This window comes from Ipomoea nil, unplaced genomic scaffold, assembly GCF_001879475.1.
Source record: "Ipomoea nil cultivar Tokyo-kokei standard unplaced genomic scaffold, Asagao_1.1 scaffold0813, whole genome shotgun sequence".
Taxonomy (NCBI): Eukaryota; Viridiplantae; Streptophyta; class Magnoliopsida; order Solanales; family Convolvulaceae; genus Ipomoea; species Ipomoea nil.
In genome coordinates, this window is record NW_017617241.1 from 831,519 (window position 1) to 848,023 (window position 16,505).

General features: G+C 36.4%; 4 protein-coding genes across 9 annotated transcripts; 3 read left to right on the forward strand and 1 right to left on the reverse strand.

Annotated features, from left to right (window-relative positions):
- Window positions 1-3,714: 3,714 nt before the first annotated feature.
- Window positions 3,715-5,722, reverse strand: LOC109178209 (probable gluconokinase). Of its 5 annotated transcripts, XM_019327799.1 has the most exons (6): window positions 5,510-5,722; window positions 5,300-5,344; window positions 4,793-4,848; window positions 4,635-4,677; window positions 4,407-4,486; window positions 3,715-4,201 (listed from the first exon to the last, which is right to left on the reverse strand). In XM_019327799.1, exons 2-6 carry the CDS (start codon window positions 5,314-5,316, stop codon window positions 3,798-3,800), a joined length of 600 nt encoding a protein of 199 aa, XP_019183344.1. In that variant the 5' UTR covers window positions 5,317-5,344; window positions 5,510-5,722; the 3' UTR covers window positions 3,715-3,797. The 5 variants fall into 5 exon arrangements, with proteins under 5 accessions (XP_019183344.1, XP_019183345.1, XP_019183346.1 ...); XM_019327800.1 differs by lacking the exon at window positions 5,300-5,344 and having other exon boundaries at window positions 5,510-5,718; XM_019327801.1 differs by lacking the exon at window positions 5,300-5,344 and having other exon boundaries at window positions 4,793-4,874; window positions 5,510-5,718.
- Window positions 5,723-7,564: 1,842 nt separating this feature from the next.
- LOC109178210 lies at window positions 7,565-9,135 on the forward strand. Of its 2 annotated transcripts, none has more exons than XM_019327805.1 (2): window positions 7,565-8,110; window positions 8,821-9,135. In XM_019327805.1, exons 1-2 carry the CDS (start codon window positions 7,669-7,671, stop codon window positions 8,877-8,879), a joined length of 501 nt encoding a protein of 166 aa, XP_019183350.1. In that variant the 5' UTR covers window positions 7,565-7,668; the 3' UTR covers window positions 8,880-9,135. The 2 variants fall into 2 exon arrangements, with proteins under 2 accessions (XP_019183350.1, XP_019183351.1); XM_019327806.1 differs by having other exon boundaries at window positions 7,569-8,110; window positions 8,830-9,135.
- A 1,671-nt stretch (window positions 9,136-10,806) lies between these two features.
- Window positions 10,807-13,213, forward strand: LOC109178241. The gene is made up of 4 exons (XM_019327857.1): window positions 10,807-11,338; window positions 12,101-12,281; window positions 12,497-12,590; window positions 12,670-13,213. Exons 1-4 carry the CDS (start codon window positions 10,989-10,991, stop codon window positions 13,059-13,061), a joined length of 1,017 nt encoding a protein of 338 aa, XP_019183402.1. The 5' UTR covers window positions 10,807-10,988; the 3' UTR covers window positions 13,062-13,213.
- Window positions 13,214-13,982: 769 nt separating this feature from the next.
- Window positions 13,983-16,277, forward strand: LOC109178242 (glycine-rich RNA-binding protein 4, mitochondrial). Its single transcript, XM_019327858.1, has 4 exons — window positions 13,983-14,197; window positions 14,912-14,980; window positions 15,067-15,173; window positions 15,911-16,277. The coding sequence occupies exons 1-4, from the start codon at window positions 14,044-14,046 to the stop codon at window positions 16,031-16,033; spliced, it is 453 nt and encodes a 150-aa protein (XP_019183403.1). The 5' UTR covers window positions 13,983-14,043; the 3' UTR covers window positions 16,034-16,277.
- The last annotated feature ends 228 nt before the right edge of the window (window positions 16,278-16,505 follow it).

Genomic DNA, 16,505 nt, shown 5'->3' on the forward strand with positions numbered 1-16,505 from the left:
AAACACTCATTGACTTGCATCCAACATTTTCTTGAATCGATTGGTGCCCGAATAAATAACTATCACTATTCAAGAGTGATTAATAATGAGACGTGACATACCAAATTGAAGCATGTGCTCCATCTCAACTAAAAGCCTAAGCTGATAGTTGGATTACACATTAATGACTATATGCTTACACAATAAACCTATAGCCACTAAACTTAGCATGCGTTAGGTATGTAATAATTCATAAATCACACAGCTAGCAATTAACCCAATGGTGGGTGCGTTAGATGTGTAATAGCTCACAAACCAAACAGCCACTACCCTTAATGATGGATACTAAGTAAATTCTGTTCACGTGTAATAGTCAACAATCACACAAGAAAAATTATGACTCGACCAAAACAGTATTGGTAAGAATCAAACTCGTGAGTTTATACTATGAAAATTATGCTTGGGATTTTGTCCTTTAAATCCTATGAAAAATCCAGCAACTAGATTTAGATTTTTTAAGAGATGAGATGAGCATAGTACTATATCTATCTCAACTTCATTGCGTACATGTTTGACAGATGGACAGTCAAATTGCCATGTAGGAAATCCAATTATGCACTTTTTTTTCTCAAAAATAAAACGAATTTCATAAGGGTGACATTTGACCCAAATCAATAAAATATATATATATATATATATATATATATATATATATATATATATATATATATATATATATATATATATAGAGAGAGAGAGAGAGAGAGTATTGGATGTATTAGGCTCAAGACGGTGGCGTTTCAATTTTTAATTCATAACACAAACAAATTAGTCGCACGTACACACAGTATAACACATCATTTCGTTCACGTGTAAGAATAATTTAATAATTTTATAAGAAAATGATTGCATAGAGAAATGTATTGTTTCAATATAATATTCGGTTATCTCTTAAACTCGTCTCACATATTTTTATTAATGTGATTTATCTCTTATATATAGTTTATAAATTATTACACAGATATCGAGTTCTTTGTCATCCCTTTCAAAAAAAAAAAAAAAAAAAAGATCATCTAATTAAATTTGGGCAATCTGGTGTGGCTAACCTCATCTGACAAACCAACATTTTATTGGTTGAGCCCAATCACTTTGAGCCTCCAACCATTATGGGGGAATCTTAATTGTTCAATAGGCAGTATTTGGAAGAAAAAATTAAGGTTTGAATCTTGACGACGGCAGTGTTGATGAGATTATGTCTAAAGTGAAAAAAATCCCTTATGCGCACTGACATTTAACCCTGTCTGTTAAATTATTGAGTCGCTGTGATTAACATCCTCCCAAATTCTCAGTCGGATCGGCGTATCGGGGGCTCTTAGGGTTGGGGATTCAATATTTTGGAAGAATAGATTTATGGTTATTTGCTATAAAAAGAATCTTGATTTTGCTTGCAAAACAGCAGAGATAGATCATCAATCTTACATTAGATGTTGTGTTTCTATATTTAACTGTCAGAATTATCAAAAAAAAAAAAAAATTAACTGTCATATTACAACGGCATCTTGCTGACAAGAAAGGGTATACATTCTGCATATATTTAGATAATTTCTAATTAAGAAGACAGCAATGGTGTCTCTTAAGAACTAAATCAATCACTGATATAGAAAGACACTAGATATGATCAGATGATGAAAGCTTGTATCTTGCTGACAATATCCTGGGGATCAAGAGTTGCGTCGATCTTAAATATGTCTTCTGATTCATCTATTTGAAGCAAATCCAGCTGAAATTGCAAGAGCTTTGCAGGTATGAAATGTTTCCCAGGTGAGAAACCCTAAACCCTACATCCTCTCCACAGAAACCCCATCTCAATTCCTGATAAACTTTTTCTATCAAACATGAACTAAAGATCAAACCATCCATTTCCATCCAAATAGCATTTGATCTTGAAAAAAATCACTAATTATTAATTTTAGTTAAATTTTACCTATGTAAAGAAAACCACGCACCTTAAGATTCAAGTGCGTCAACCATGCCCCAGGTAAGAACGTAAAGACAAATCCAAACCTTTGATCTAGTAGATATAAATTATATAACGGTTGAAATAAACAACATTGTGTAATATTTATGAAAATGACCCCGCTCATTTTAGAAGTTTATAAAATTTATGAAATTGACCCTACTCATTTTTTACTTGATCTGCCATCCATCAGATCTTGCAGATCAATGGTTTGGATTTGTCCTCATGCTCTTACTTGGGGCATGATTCTCATATGATTAGGATTCTATATATATATATCACCTACCATCTTAAAAAATGTGAAAGACAACAATGTTCACTGCAAGGCTCAACAATATGCACTTCGAAGGCACAACAATGTGTCCTGCAAGGCATAACAATATGCTATGGAAGGATCAACAATGTGCTCTGTAAGGCAAAGCAATGTGCATTGGAAGGCATACATTGCACTCTGGAAGGCATAACATGTGCTAAATGCACCGATAGATTAAAAAAAATTAACTTATTTACATAGTTACTATAATGCCACCACATTTTTTAAAAAAAATATCTTCATTCTTAACCCTTGATCTAGACCGAATTACTAAATACAATTAAACCATATTTTCACCTAAGACTTTCGTCGCACCCGTTGCGTCATATATATATATATATATATATATATATATATATATATATATATATAGTTATGCAATGGTGCAATAGTGTAGTGATGTGATGCAATGATGTATATTTATCATGTCAAAATCATTATAAATCATTATATATAACACAGGAGTTGACCTAAAGAGCTGCTGATGCCGTTACATTTCACCGTCTTCTTTAACGTTGGGAAAAGTTTGTATCTGATGAGCGCCAAAAGCATGATTGAGTGCAACGTCAATTAGCAGGCTGAGAAAACAGAAACGGCAGCGGCGATCGCCATAGCCGCCGTTAAATCTTAAATGCTGATCAACGCTGCACTCAATGATGCATTTAAACACTCAACGCGACAGCCGCCGTGCAGTTGTTCCTGCGGTTGATCAGATCAACATTAAAATATATAGTTACAGATCGAAGGTGCAGCTTGCATGTGAAGTAGTACTCAGCAGTACAGTCAATTGTATGACATTGGTACTAGTCGTACTAGTGTTTCTTGTACTGCATGCCAACTTTTTTTTTTTTTTTTTTTTTAAGAAAGCGTAACTGTTTATCTAGAAACGGACTGCTTAGCTATGGTACGAGCTGTTCAACCTTGGTTTCTTAGGCGCCTGAGGATTGTCCAGGGCGCCTAGGTGGCCGACCAGCGCCTGGGGATCGCCTAGGTGGCTGACCGGCGCCTGGGGATCGCCTAGGTGGCTGACCGGCGCCTGGGAATCGACTAGGGCGCCTAGGTGACCGACCGCCTAACGCCTAGACCTGATTTTTGCAACACTGCTTTGAACAAATGATAAAGAAACTTGAGAGAGCCACTCTCAATAAGTGACTTTGGTCTTTGGGGTGGCATGTAGGAAATCCAATTATGCCTTTTTTTTTTTTTTTTTTTCTCAGAAAAAAAAAAAAAAAAAAAAAAAAAACGAATTTCATAATTGTGACATTTGACACAAATCAATAAAGTCTGGGATGTATTAGGCTCAAGATGGTGGCGTTTCAAATTTTAATTCGTAACACAAACAAATCTTGATTTTGCTTGAAAAACAGCAGAGATAGATCAGTCTTACATTAGATGTTGTGTCTCTATGTTTGATAATTTCTAAGAAGACATCAATGGTGTCTCTTAAGAACTGAATCAATCACTGATATAGAAAGCCACAAGATGTGATCAGATGATGAAAGCTTGTATCTTGCTGACAATATCCCGGGGATCAAGAGTTGCGTCGATCTTAAATACGCCTTCTGATTCATCTATCTGAAGCAAATCCAGCTGAGATTGCAAGAGCTTTGCGGGCATGAAATGTTTCCCTTCCGCTGCTCGTTTCTTGAGGCGTTCGCCAAGAACATCAGCGGTTGCGTCTAGCAGAACAAACTTCACCGAACAGGCCCGCGAGCCTTGTTCATATCTCGGGTCAGCAGATCTGAGGATTTCTCTGTAGTGTTTTTGCAGTGCAGAGCAAGCGAGAACCGCTAGTTGCCCCTTCGTTAAGCTGGCTCGGAGGACATCCCGAAGTGTCTCGAGCCAGGGAAAGCGATCTTCATCTGTCAAAGGGATCCCGTTCTGCATCTTTTCTGTTACGTAACGAATTCTCTTAATGCTGCTCTATGTTAGTATTATAACCAATGTTGAAAAAATCGCTAGGCGCCTGGAGACCGCCTAGGGCGCCTGGAGACCGCCTAGGGCGCCTCGGAGGCCGACCGCCTAACGCCAGACGCGATTTTTGCAACACTGATTATAACGAAACGAGAAGTTTGAACTTTGAACCTCAACGCCTACCTTTGTTGGAAGGAGAGTGATAGTCATCTGCATCAAGAAAGTGACCATTCATTGCTTTCCCGAGCATCTCACCTATGGTTCTGCAAAACCGAGAACATCTATAAGTCTAAAGAAAACGCATAATTTATCAACGACAAACTACAACAAAACACGAGATCAAACCAAAAGAGAACGTTGCATGAACTCGTGATATGACATTAAAAATGGCAAAAGAATCACAAGACTTACGACTTTCCAGCACCACTTGGACCCATAAGGACGACAGCTTTTCCTGTGAAGTATGATCGTGTTTTTAAAACAATGAAAAGACTCGTTACATATGATCTACCTAGTTCGTTAGAAATGGAACATTGGATTCATGAACCGGACTTGAAAATAAGTATAACCTTTATGATCGGATGCCATGGATGAAACTTTGATTAAATAGCTACAGCAGATAGATCTTCACAGGAGAGTAGAACAGTGTCAGTATGAACTAACAACAGAAATACAGCCACGAACTATCAAAGAATCGAATAATCTAGTGACTAAGAAACGTGATTGAGTGCATAATATGCTTCAATTGCACCAAATAACACATAACTATCAATCTTATTATCTTAATAGTAAACCAGACAGTGATAAGAAGTGCAAAAGATTCAGAACAGTAAAAGAAAAAACCAAAGGAGAGATTCTGGGCTGTATTCCTCACTTATCAAGAATTTTCTCATGCTTCTCTGATGTTGATTTCACCATATCTGTTCTTAAGTTCTGCTAAAAACCTTAAGAAAGTTACTAAATCATCTTACTTAGTATCAACAAATCCTGGTTTAGAAAACTTCAAAGATTTTCACGAAATCCAGATAACCTTAAACACAATTCCAATCAAAGTTTCACAGAGTCAAAGTTCAAACCCTTCTCCTGCTAACATCCTCTCCCCAGAAACCCCATCTCAATTCCTGATAAACTTTTTTCTATCAAACATGAACTAAAGTCTAAAGATCAAACCATTTCCATCCAATAATTGAAGACTAAGAACCAAAATTCAGGCAATTACAGATCATTATTCGTTGTAATCGAATCAAGGCTGATAAACAGATAAACAAGACGAAGATCTGACAAACCTCGATACTGAGCCGCAATTTCCACGATGGGATCCTTCCCGTCATCCATCTCTTCGCCATTCAACATCCTTTTTCACCCACCTAAATTCATCCAACTTTGCTTCCTCCTAGTCTGTTCGCTTCTCCCGCATGTTTTGCTAAACTGGGCCGATAAAACTTGTCGAACCAAATCCATATAACCTTTGGGCCGATTTGGGATGCGATGATTTTAGATCCCCGACCCATAAAAATTAAATCTTTATAGTATTTACTGCTGCAGAGTGGATTGTCTACTGTTGCCATGATTAGACGTCACCTACCAGAGAAGACGACAAGGTGATTCTAAGTTAAGGTGGTTACCTTAAAAATCTCGAGAGGGCCATATATATATGGTGTTGTGAATAGTGCATTGCATATAACAAACTCGACCGCCTGATTCATATGCATTACGTGTAGTGGTTGATGCGTCTATGTCACACATAGCAGGTGGCCGGAAAATCGCAATCTTTGCCCACTGCCCTTTATTTAATGGATAAATTTGTTATTAGCAAATAATGATTACTAATTAATTAAGTTGGTAATCAGTGGACCCTTACAGCCAAATTCAAACCCCAAAAGTGTTGAGAAACGGATCACATTAAAAAATTATCAACCAATGCAATGTACCTACTAACATTAATCTTCAATTGCAACCTTGTTATTATTTGCAGTTATATACGTGGATGGTAAAAAGACAACAAACAATATGATTAGGACAATCCAAAATAAATGAACAAAAGAAAAAGTTATACAAAAAATTCGTAATCCCAACCTATTCAATAATGTGCCTAAATTAAACAAGATAAGTAATCACATAAGAAAAATATTGATGACGAGTTTAATTGAAAAGAGTATTGACAATAACAAATGTAAAATATTTGAGAGTGTTTGTTTGATTTATTTATCTATTTTTCATAAAAATGCATCATTTGAATACCTTTACATAATTTGTGGGAAAATAAATTATACCACATTTAATAATAACTTATAAAACAAATGAGGCTTGTTAATAAGACTAGTATTTTCTAATGCGCAAAAACATATGCCAAATATTTATATTTTTTAAAATAGTAAACAAATCCCTACTAATTAAAATTTATATGAAATCAAATTTATTTATTATAATAATCCAATATATAATGCCTACTGGTAGTCATATATCTAGCTACTCCTAGGCAGGGTATTGCTCTTGGCGGTCGGTTCTGTTGCGTCTTTGTGTCTGTATCCAGAACCGATCGGTACCGAGCGCTAAGAGCCAATTGACATCTTCCCGACCCCTAGCCCGAGCTTAGATACGTGTAGCATCGAAACATTCGCGCCACGTGTATATGTAGATGATTCCTCGGATAGAGTGCCGATAGTTGCATGTAGACCACGTGTCCGGCATGCCGGGGGCCGAAAAGTATCCCCGTCCCCTATAAATACCCGCATTTATTGCTAGTAGGGGGCTTTTGTAGATTTCGAGGCTAGAAGGGAACCTCCTGACCCACTTTCGTCTGGTCCCGAGCTCCAATAGTATACGATCCAGCAGTGTAGGACAGAACATCGTATTTACACTATCATCTACAAATATTATTATCATTAAAGAATATAAGAAAATATATAGTGGATGCATGTGCATGGTAACAATAATAGAAAAGAAAACATAAGTTATAACGGTATGAATATTTTTGTCTAAAAAATTATATAATACAACTCTAAAAGCACAATGTATAAAATGATTAGCCATAAAAACATGGACATAAATGAGGGATATAACTTTGAATGATACTTATTATGTTTTTAGATTTAGATTGTATTGGATTGGATTGGATTAGATTAGATAAGAAGTTTGTTTTTGTTAATAATATAAATGGAAAGTAGTTTAAGCAATGAATTTATAAATATTAATGTTTTTATGAAAGAAACAATTTGTAAAGGACAAATTTTTAGAAATAATTTAAATTAAAATATTATTTTATTTAAAAGTGTAATTTCCTTTTATGACAATATTTATTTGTTTATATTTAGAGTCAGTTGAAGCGTGAATCTCATGCTCATACAGTCATACCTCAGCACAAAACGACGCCATTTTGAAAGTTTCTTCTATATTTTTCCCCACAGGCACAGAAGCGCCTCTAAACTTCCGTTTCTAAATTCCAATGGCGCCCCTCCTCCCCGGCCGGCTCCTCATCTTCTTCTCCGTCGCCGCCGCGATATTCCTATTTTGCCCTCTCCGCTCGGCCGCCATCTCCATCCACGATCTCCTGAAGTCGCAGGGCTTGCCTGCCGGACTCTTCCCCAAGGAAGTGAAGAACTACACGCTGTCGGAGGATGGGGTTCTGGAGGTGTTCCTCGACGGCCCCTGCCTCACAAAGTTCGATACCATGGCGTTCTACGAGAGCGTGGTGAGAGCTAATCTCTCCCACGGCGGCCTCTCCGGCGTCCAAGGCTTCTCGCAGGAGGAGCTCTTCGTCTGGCTGCCGGTGAAAGGAGTAATCGTCGACGATCCTGCCTCCGGCCTCATCTTCATTGATATCGGCTTGGCTCACAAGCAGCTCTCCCTCTCGCTCTTCGAAGATCCGCCGGATTGCAAAAACGACGGTACGGTATAATTTTCTGTTGACTTTTTTCGCCTTATTCCCCTTTTTCACTTTTTTCAATTTATCTCCCATTTGAATAATTTCTTTTGATTTTTTTTTAAAAGGCCATAAATGATAAATCTCAACAAAATTAATTTAATTATTAAAAAAATATTTTATACGGATTTGTAGGATTCAGTGGTCGTAATTAGCGGAGATTTCTAAAAGTGTGTGCTTCTGACTTGTATTTTTTTAAGGAAAAATGTGTTTGATACTCCGACCAAACTCCATTTGTCACAACATTGAGATTAGAATAAAGCGGGTTAGTTACATTTAATTACATTGTTTTTATCGAACACTTACCTCTTCACATTAGTGCTCGAGTTTAATTGTTTAAATTTCGCTCTTTATAAATTTTATAAGATTTGAGTTTTGTTTTGATAGTTTTATTTCAAATAGACTTGCGAATGTAAGCCAAAGACCTTGTGGTCAACACTGTTAGGAAAAAATGCTAGACTCCAACGTCTAGAGTGTCCGGCCATGTTGGAGGCCAATTTCGACATTTTTTTTACTCAGTCGGTCACTATTATTTTTACAATCACGATGGTTAAATGATATAACTGTGACTCTATCAAATAGGAATTTACGTACTTCGAAAATCTTAGTGGAGCATTAACTTTTTGACTCTTCTTATTTTTGACATTGGAATCTTTGAATCCTTTTGTATTGTAGAGGTTACAGGTGTATTAGAGGAAGCTGGGGAAGAAGAAGAGAGATTCGAAGATGCATAAAGAGAGAAATATATGTTTTTAAGGAATGCAACCTCGTTTGGTGTTCTTATATATCATAGTCTTATCCTAGTATATATGAGTATAACCGTGAATCTATTACTTTGATTCACGATTTAATCTGTGTATTTTTGAGTAATGCATGGATAAAATTTTAGTATTAGGTAATGTTGTATTAGTTAGAAATGTAAAGATATCGGGAACAACAACAGTTTTCAGTTTTATTAAAAGTATTATTATATGTTGGCTTTACTAGTAATTATCGTTGTCTAACAGTCTTTATTGTCAATGAATCATCTTGTAACTTGTAAGTTAGACATTTATGTATATTTTCAGTCAAATGCAAATATCAAGTCCCCAATCATAATTTCTGATTAGATAACCATTTTCTTCACCGAGTAGTTGGTATTTTAGATGTTACGAGTTATCATTCTCACATTTCATAAAGATAAGCGAATGGCGAGAACAATAGTTATGATAATAATCTTATTAGGGAAAATGGCACTTTTTCCTCCTGAGTTATATACTTATAGCACTTTTTCCCCCTAAATTATTTAAGTGGCTCTTTTCCCCCCTAAAATGTTAAATGGACATATTTACCCTTAAAATAAATATTTAAAATAAATATTTCATTTATTTTTCTTCTCAAACAAATTATTACTATAATTTGGTTCAAACCAAACAGATATTATAGCAACCAAACCAAAATATTCTAATTACAATTTAGAATCAAAACGCGATATTTAGAGTTTATTAAAATCGCAAATCGAAATGGCCGGTTCATGTTCCGAACTGAAAAATAAAATACATTTATTGTTGAATTTAGACTATTTTAAAATAAAAAATAAAATATTTAAAATAAAGACGGTTCAAAATCACGAACCGGATCCGGAACCGCCGGTTCACGGTTCATGATCCAGTTTTTTTTTTGTTCATAAATTTAATAAATTGAAATCTAAATATTGGATTCTAGATCTGAATCATAACCGGAAACTTTTAATTCAATTGCTATAATGTCCGGTTCAGTTCGAACCGAACCGTGGTCATTGCTACATATACACAATAATTTGTTGGAGAAGTAAAATAAATAAAATGTTTACTTTAAGGGTAGAAATGTCAATTTAATATATCAGGGGGAAAACCCACCACTTTTAAAATAATTGAGGGGGCTAATGTGCTTACATAAATAATTGAGGGGGAAAAAATGCTATAAGTATATAACTTAGGGGGAAAAAGTGCCATTTTCCCATCTTATTATTCATCATAATATTTGGAGACCAAAAGTCTTAGTGCCGAAAATACATAGTCCTAGAGCATTTCCATCAGGTTGCTCTTTTTGGTGATGTTTTTGATGAAACGGAGGATAGAGAAAAAGGGGAGAGAATGTATTTTTCTCTTCCTGCAAGTATTTGTTTTTTTGTGTGGGTCCACTGGAGAGTAAAAAGTCGTGTAGATGTGCGCATGCACATACTGTGCTCAACCAGGTGCGTGCATGGCTGGGGCGTTAAATGCTTTGTTTTTTTTTTTTTTTTTTTTTTTTTTTCATTTTTTGCATCAGATCAGTTTTTTTTTTCTTCTTCTTTCTCTCTCATCTCTTTCGTAATTGACATCTCAAAAAAAAAAAAAAAAAAACTACTATTAAAGATGTTAATAGGAATAACATTTTTATATGCACTTGTTCTCTCAAAAAAGATTTAAAATTTTCAAAATAAAATAATGTAAAAATTAACCAATAAAAATAATACTTTTAGTTAGTCGATTATGATAATAATGTACATTAATTTGATCCCTTAAATGACTAAATCTACACATATCACAAATTAATGGAAATTTAATGATTTAATGTTTAAAAAAGGTAAATAATCTTCAATTTATACGCTAAAAGTCGTGAGGGTTAAGGTAACGTCCTAGCACGACACGTGTCCAAGCTCCAAACACGCAATTCAATGGGTATCATTCTCTTTCTAACTTCTCGCGTTTCTGCATCTATTTGGCTTATCCGATTCGAATACGCAGTTGCGTAATTGCGTTACAGAGATTCTTCGGTTTCCCTCAAACGATTTGGGCTTAGGGTCTCTGAGTTTCGATTTCTTAGAGCACAAGATAATCGGTATGGGTGGCGGAGGAGTGATGAGGGCGGCGGCGGCGGCAAAGGTTATCGGAATCACCGCCGCTAGCGGCGGCTTCCGAGGCTTCGCGCCGGATCATCCGGTATGCGCGGCTGTTCGTCCGGTTGCCGCTTCCGCGATTTCTTCTGCCTGTGATGATGTCAGGGGAGTGCTCTCTGCTCCGGACATTTCTGCGGCGGATGGGATGTCGGTGCCGAAGCCGTTTTTGGAGTTTGATGACTGGGGATTTTCCGACGAGGAGGAAACGCCGCCGGCTCGACTCGTCTTCGGCAGTGCGCCTACTCTCCAGGAAGCTAAAGAGGCCACTTCTGAACTCAAGGAAGCCATTGACAAGTAACATACCTTTACATTTTCCTTTATATTATTCCCCCCATTTAATTATAAATATTTTTTTATGCATTATTATGTAATTAGTAAGAGCAATCTCGCTTAAAGATACAATTTTTACATGATCACAATCCCATATTCCTTTATCTCTTGAACTCTTTATAGAAACATGCACTCTTAAATCTTAATCTAACAAGAAAGTATATAACCCTAGCTAAGTTGATAAGACCATTAACTTTGTAACCACAAGGTTACAAGTTTCACTCTCACTAGAGTAGCTTATTGGCCTTATTGACCCTTAACTTGGTAACCACAAGATTACAAGTTCCACTCCCAGTGGGATAGCTTATTGGCCTTCTTGAGCCAGTTAATTATGGGCAATTTAGGCTAGTTTACCTATGATCCTTCATTCCTTTGCTACTAGGATCACAATGCGGGGTTCACTCATCCTCGGGCAGTGATTGTGAGTTTTCTACTATTATGTAGTTTGTTGTCCCATGTTGAAGACAAATTCATAGAAATTATGGTTTGGACATCTCCAGCAAATGTATGAGAATGCTCACATTACTACTATGCGATTGATTAGGGAATTCAGTGTGGTATCCTATCGTGAAGATTTTGTTACTGCCTAAGTGATTAGGGCTATATATGCTTACACATTTTACAGCCCTTGAAACATATACCGTTTTCAATTCCATTTTGCATTGCTTTTGCATGTTTTGTACTATGTTGGCCTGATTAATTGGTGTGTACGGTTTAAATTCTCAGCTTGTTTTTGTACCCCAACTATTTTGGATGTTCCCAAGCCACCGGAGGGGACCTGTCTTCAAGTTTCCATAGTTTGAAGACTCAAGGTTGTGATAATAGTGACGGAACAATAAGTACTCACGCGACACCAAGAAATGCCCTTCAGGCATTCAGGCTTCTCAGTGAAAGTGCTGCTGCTCAGGTTGTTAACTTCTCTCTCGTAATATTTCATGTTTTGGTTGGAACTTTATCATATCTTTTACGAATGAAAATGGTTTGATATGTATGTCATTGTCGATATGTGTGTGAATATAATAACAACTGTTTATATTCTATTTGTTGGATTGAGATGTTGAATGTCGTGTCGTTGCTGCAAGTCTGTGACTTTCTCAAAGGCCCTCGGTTTTTTCTCTCCAGAGTGTTGTTGCTTCAATTGCTTCTGATCCAAAGGTCTTTGCTGCAGTGTTGGAAAATCCCGAACTAATGCAATTCATCGAAGCACACAAATCTAGTAAGTCCCGGTCTCTTCCCTTGATTCTTAATGAATTTTCAGTTTTGTCTCGTATTTCATTGTCTTCTCGCAACCTCAGACGATTCCTCAACCGGGAGCAACCTGGATGTGGAGGATTGTGCTTCCGACAATGGTTCATCATATCTACCACCACCAAGAAGCACAGATAAGCCCGCATTTCAAACCAGATTTGCAGATTTCTTCAAGAAATACCTACCATCACCAAAAAGCAGTGATGATAAGTCTGAATCTCGAAGCAAGGTTGCAGATTTCTACAATAAAACGAAAGCAGCGGTGACTGATATGATGAGCAACTTGTCTGATTACTTCCAGAGTATATTTGGAGGGGACGACGTTTATATAAACGCAGATGGAAGTGCCAAAATAGGCGCGGTGGAGAAAACGGTTGGAGCTTCGTTCCTAGGATTGGCGATAATGGTGATCATGGTGTTCGTGTTGAAACAAGTTTAATGTCTGCATCATACAAAAGAATTTGTCGAAACTATGTTCTCTACATTTTTACTTTTTGCTATAAGCTCTTTTTGTGTCCACCTTAACTGCTACAAAAACCATAATTGGAGTCAAATATATAATACTATAAGAGTCATTTTTTGGACTTAAAAGTATGCCTTCTTGCCATTTGATGTTCATGTTAGTGCCATTTGGTTTAGTACCTTAAAAAGGTTTAGATTTAGGCACCATGTTTCATATAGAAAGAGATTCATATTTAGGTGTCATGTCTTGATTTCAATTTTAAAAGATGTTCAGACTTGGACATCATGCCTTGATTTCAACCTCAAAAGTAATTTAAAGTTAGGCAAGTTTTTGGTGTGATTTTTAAGGAATGAAGGTTTATGTGGAGGCAAGAGGGAGTGGAAAAAGAAAAGTAGAGAATTTCCCGTAAAGAGTGGTTTTTAGTTTCAGACATGGACCCCACAAAAATTGAAAAATAGACGCTTAGCTTCCTGTGAGGTTCAATACAGCGTCTAGTCAGGCGCGTGCAGTGCATAAACTCGCTCACATGAGGCGCAATACAGCGCCTGACCGGATGCGTGTAGTGCACGAGCCTGCTTATGCGTTACCGCATTAACTACTTTGCTTTTTTTTTTTTTTTTTCCTTTTAACCTTGCGTCAGATTGATTGTTCATCTATGCATCATGATTGTTCATCGATACTTCAAAAATCACAAAAAAAAAAACTACTCCTATTGAAGTTGCTTTAATAGTTCAGTAACAGTTAGATGTTATTTGTTCAATTTAATAGGATGGATTTTTGACACTATTTTTATTTATTTATTTGTAAATTTCATACAAATTCCATAATTACAATATTTTGCCCAACCAAGTTCAAAATTCTAATTTAACCCCTAATATTAGCATACGGAATATAAATAGATCGCCGCCTCTAGAATTCTCGCCTGAACCCTGGTGCTCAGAGGACCTTAAACCCCAAAATGGCGTTGAGAGCGGCGGCGACAACAGCGGCAGCTCCGCGAGGCCTTAGAGCTTTATTCTCGACGTTCTCTTCAAGTTTCCCCTTCAATCCACCACAGGCTCAAGTTCAGAAGCCGCCTCCAGCTGAGCCCTCCACCAATCTTTTCGTTTCTGGTACGCCTCACTATTGCCCTCGTACTCTTCTCATCTATTTTATTAATATTAATCGTACTATTTATCCTGTATGTATCGATTTGAATTAGTATTTTATTGAGTTAAGAATATATAAGACGAAATACGCATATATGCTTAACGTAGATAGAATCGTCTCCGGCCATATTTTTTCGCATATATTTAGGCATATTTCAGAAAAATGGATTAAGTATTGTATTTTTGCACATCAATTTTGATTTTCTAGGATTTCGTTCTTACTAGGCGAATTTACTGAGAGCTTATAGTGTTAAGCAATTACCTTAAGGAGATTTGTAACTGTTAGAGAGTGAATTCATCTCTTTAGATATAAGATGGAGTTATTAGGTAGTTGTGTAGATATGTATGCTCTACTTTGCAAAGGATTTGCATTTTGATATTGATATTTCCTTTTTCCATGGTTTGAAGCTAGAACAGAATTAGAAATTTTGCAAATGCTAGGGTACTGCTAAAATGTTATGCAGTTCGTTAGTTTTCTCCTTGTAGTATGATGAACTTCTTGTGATTATTCTTGGACTTTGAATTTTTATTAAAAAAAGTTGTTATGTTAATGAAAATTGCAGCTCTTTTTTGTCTCACATAAGTTGTGAAACCATAAATATTCTCTGGATTGCTGCTGGTTCCCATTTCTATCTCACAAGAGGGCTTAGTCAACTTTTTATCTTGTCTTACTTTCAGGTCTAAGCAAGCGTACAACATCAGAAGGGCTTCAAAAGGCCTTTGAGCAGTACGGTGAAGTTGTCCATGGTCTGTTCCAAATCCAGACTTTGAAGCTCTAAGAACTGCATCCCAATGAGACAACATTAATGCTTGTTTATTGTTTTTGGTTGCAGCAAAAGTAGTGACTGATCGAGTGTCTGGTTTCTCGAAGGGTTTTGGTTTTGTTAGATATTCATCATTAGAAGGGGCAGAAGCTGGTATCAAAGGCATGGATGGCCAGGTGAGTTGAGATGCATATACCATGCATTCTGCTATTTAGTGCCTTAAATAGTTTGGGGGTCTACTGATGCTGCAGACCCTGGATATGCACAGAAGATAACTGTCATATCCACCACTCTTTTGGTAGCTTAAGCGGTGTTGACCTTGTGCTTCAAAAAGAGAGGTCAAGGCCTGAAATCCCTACTCTGTCTATATAATGTTTGAAAAAGTAAAGCAAAAACGATTAACATCCAAGAAGGCAACAATTCCTTTTCATTGGTGAATTTTTCCTACTACTGTCTACTCCAAATAGGCACATAATATATATACATGTATATATGATGGTTTTCAAAGGGAACTTGGGCCAGGTAATTAGTAAATGTATTATGTTTATGGGGAAGAAGGGAAGGGGGTATGGTTATAGAATGTTTGACCTCAAAAGATATATGTTAATGCTTCTGGCTTGGCAGTGAATAATGCAAAGTTAAGTTCTATAGATATGGATTGCGTTCATCTTCTGTATTTCTCCATTTTTCGATTCCTAATGAAGGACTCCCAAGTTAAATTTGCATTACTTGTGTGGTTTATCTTGACTTGATGCACTGAACAAAAACTATTGTCTTGCCTTAAATGGTCTGCAGCTTGCTCAACTACATTATATTTCTGGTCATTAAGCTACTTTCTTTACCTGTTTTTGATACTTGATTTGTATCTTAACAACTCCGAGCTTAACTGGTTCGTGCCTTTCCTGCTTTGTAGTTTCTTGATGGATGGGTAATTTTTGCGGAGTATGCAAGACCGAGAGAACAGCCTCCCCCACTGAACAACAACTATGGACCTTCAAATGGCAATTTCAACAGACCTCCATTTGGCAGCCAGTAGATCCATAGACACCTCAAGTATGGAAGAAGGTTTCCATAGATTAATGTCATCTTTTTTGGTTTGTAGAACAACTGTGATTCATGGAAACTTCCCATTCATCAACTAATACTCTACTCTTATACTTTTTGTTCCCTACTCTCAAAGACCAAAATCGATTGTTATTGTTTTCATTGAACTCTTAAATTTATAAAAGATTTATGTACAAGACAGTTCCATTTAATCCATTATTCCTTCTTATTTGGTATGTTTTCTCCTATGTTTACTAGGTGGGACCTTATGACAAACTCTCATATATCTCTAAACTATTACTTTAATGTTTCATTGTTTGGTTTTAGAGAATTAAAACAAAATTATAGGAGTAATGATGTTGTAATGTTCATTTGGTTAATGGCAAAGGAATGCTATTTCATTTCTTGCTTATTTTGTATGTAGGCGAATAAAGATGAGAAAAAGATGAGAAAAAGAGTAATTT

Excerpts from the sequence above, each read along its gene's own strand:
- LOC109178209 (XM_019327799.1), bottom strand. Across the intron at positions 4,678-4,792 it reads CATGGCATCCGATCATAAAG|GAAAAGCTGTCGTCCTTATG; the intron begins GTTATACTTATT and ends CATACTTCACAG. Across the intron at positions 4,202-4,406 it reads TCACTCTCCTTCCAACAAAG|AAAAGATGCAGAACGGGATC; the intron begins GTAGGCGTTGAG and ends GTTACGTAACAG.
- LOC109178242 (XM_019327858.1), top strand. The coding sequence starts at position 14,044 with ATGGCGTTGAGAGCGGCGGCGACAACAGCGGCAGCTCCGCGAGGCCTT. Across the intron at positions 14,981-15,066 it reads GTACGGTGAAGTTGTCCATG|CAAAAGTAGTGACTGATCGA; the intron begins GTCTGTTCCAAA and ends TTTTGGTTGCAG. Across the intron at positions 15,174-15,910 it reads TCAAAGGCATGGATGGCCAG|TTTCTTGATGGATGGGTAAT; the intron begins GTGAGTTGAGAT and ends CCTGCTTTGTAG.
- LOC109178241 (XM_019327857.1), top strand. The coding sequence starts at position 10,989 with ATGGGTGGCGGAGGAGTGATGAGGGCGGCGGCGGCGGCAAAGGTTATC. Across the intron at positions 11,339-12,100 it reads CTCAAGGAAGCCATTGACAA|CTTGTTTTTGTACCCCAACT; the intron begins GTAACATACCTT and ends TTAAATTCTCAG. Across the intron at positions 12,591-12,669 it reads CATCGAAGCACACAAATCTA|ACGATTCCTCAACCGGGAGC; the intron begins GTAAGTCCCGGT and ends TCGCAACCTCAG.
- LOC109178210 (XM_019327805.1), top strand. The coding sequence starts at position 7,669 with ATGGCGCCCCTCCTCCCCGGCCGGCTCCTCATCTTCTTCTCCGTCGCC. Across the intron at positions 8,111-8,820 it reads GCCGGATTGCAAAAACGACG|AGGTTACAGGTGTATTAGAG; the intron begins GTACGGTATAAT and ends TTTGTATTGTAG.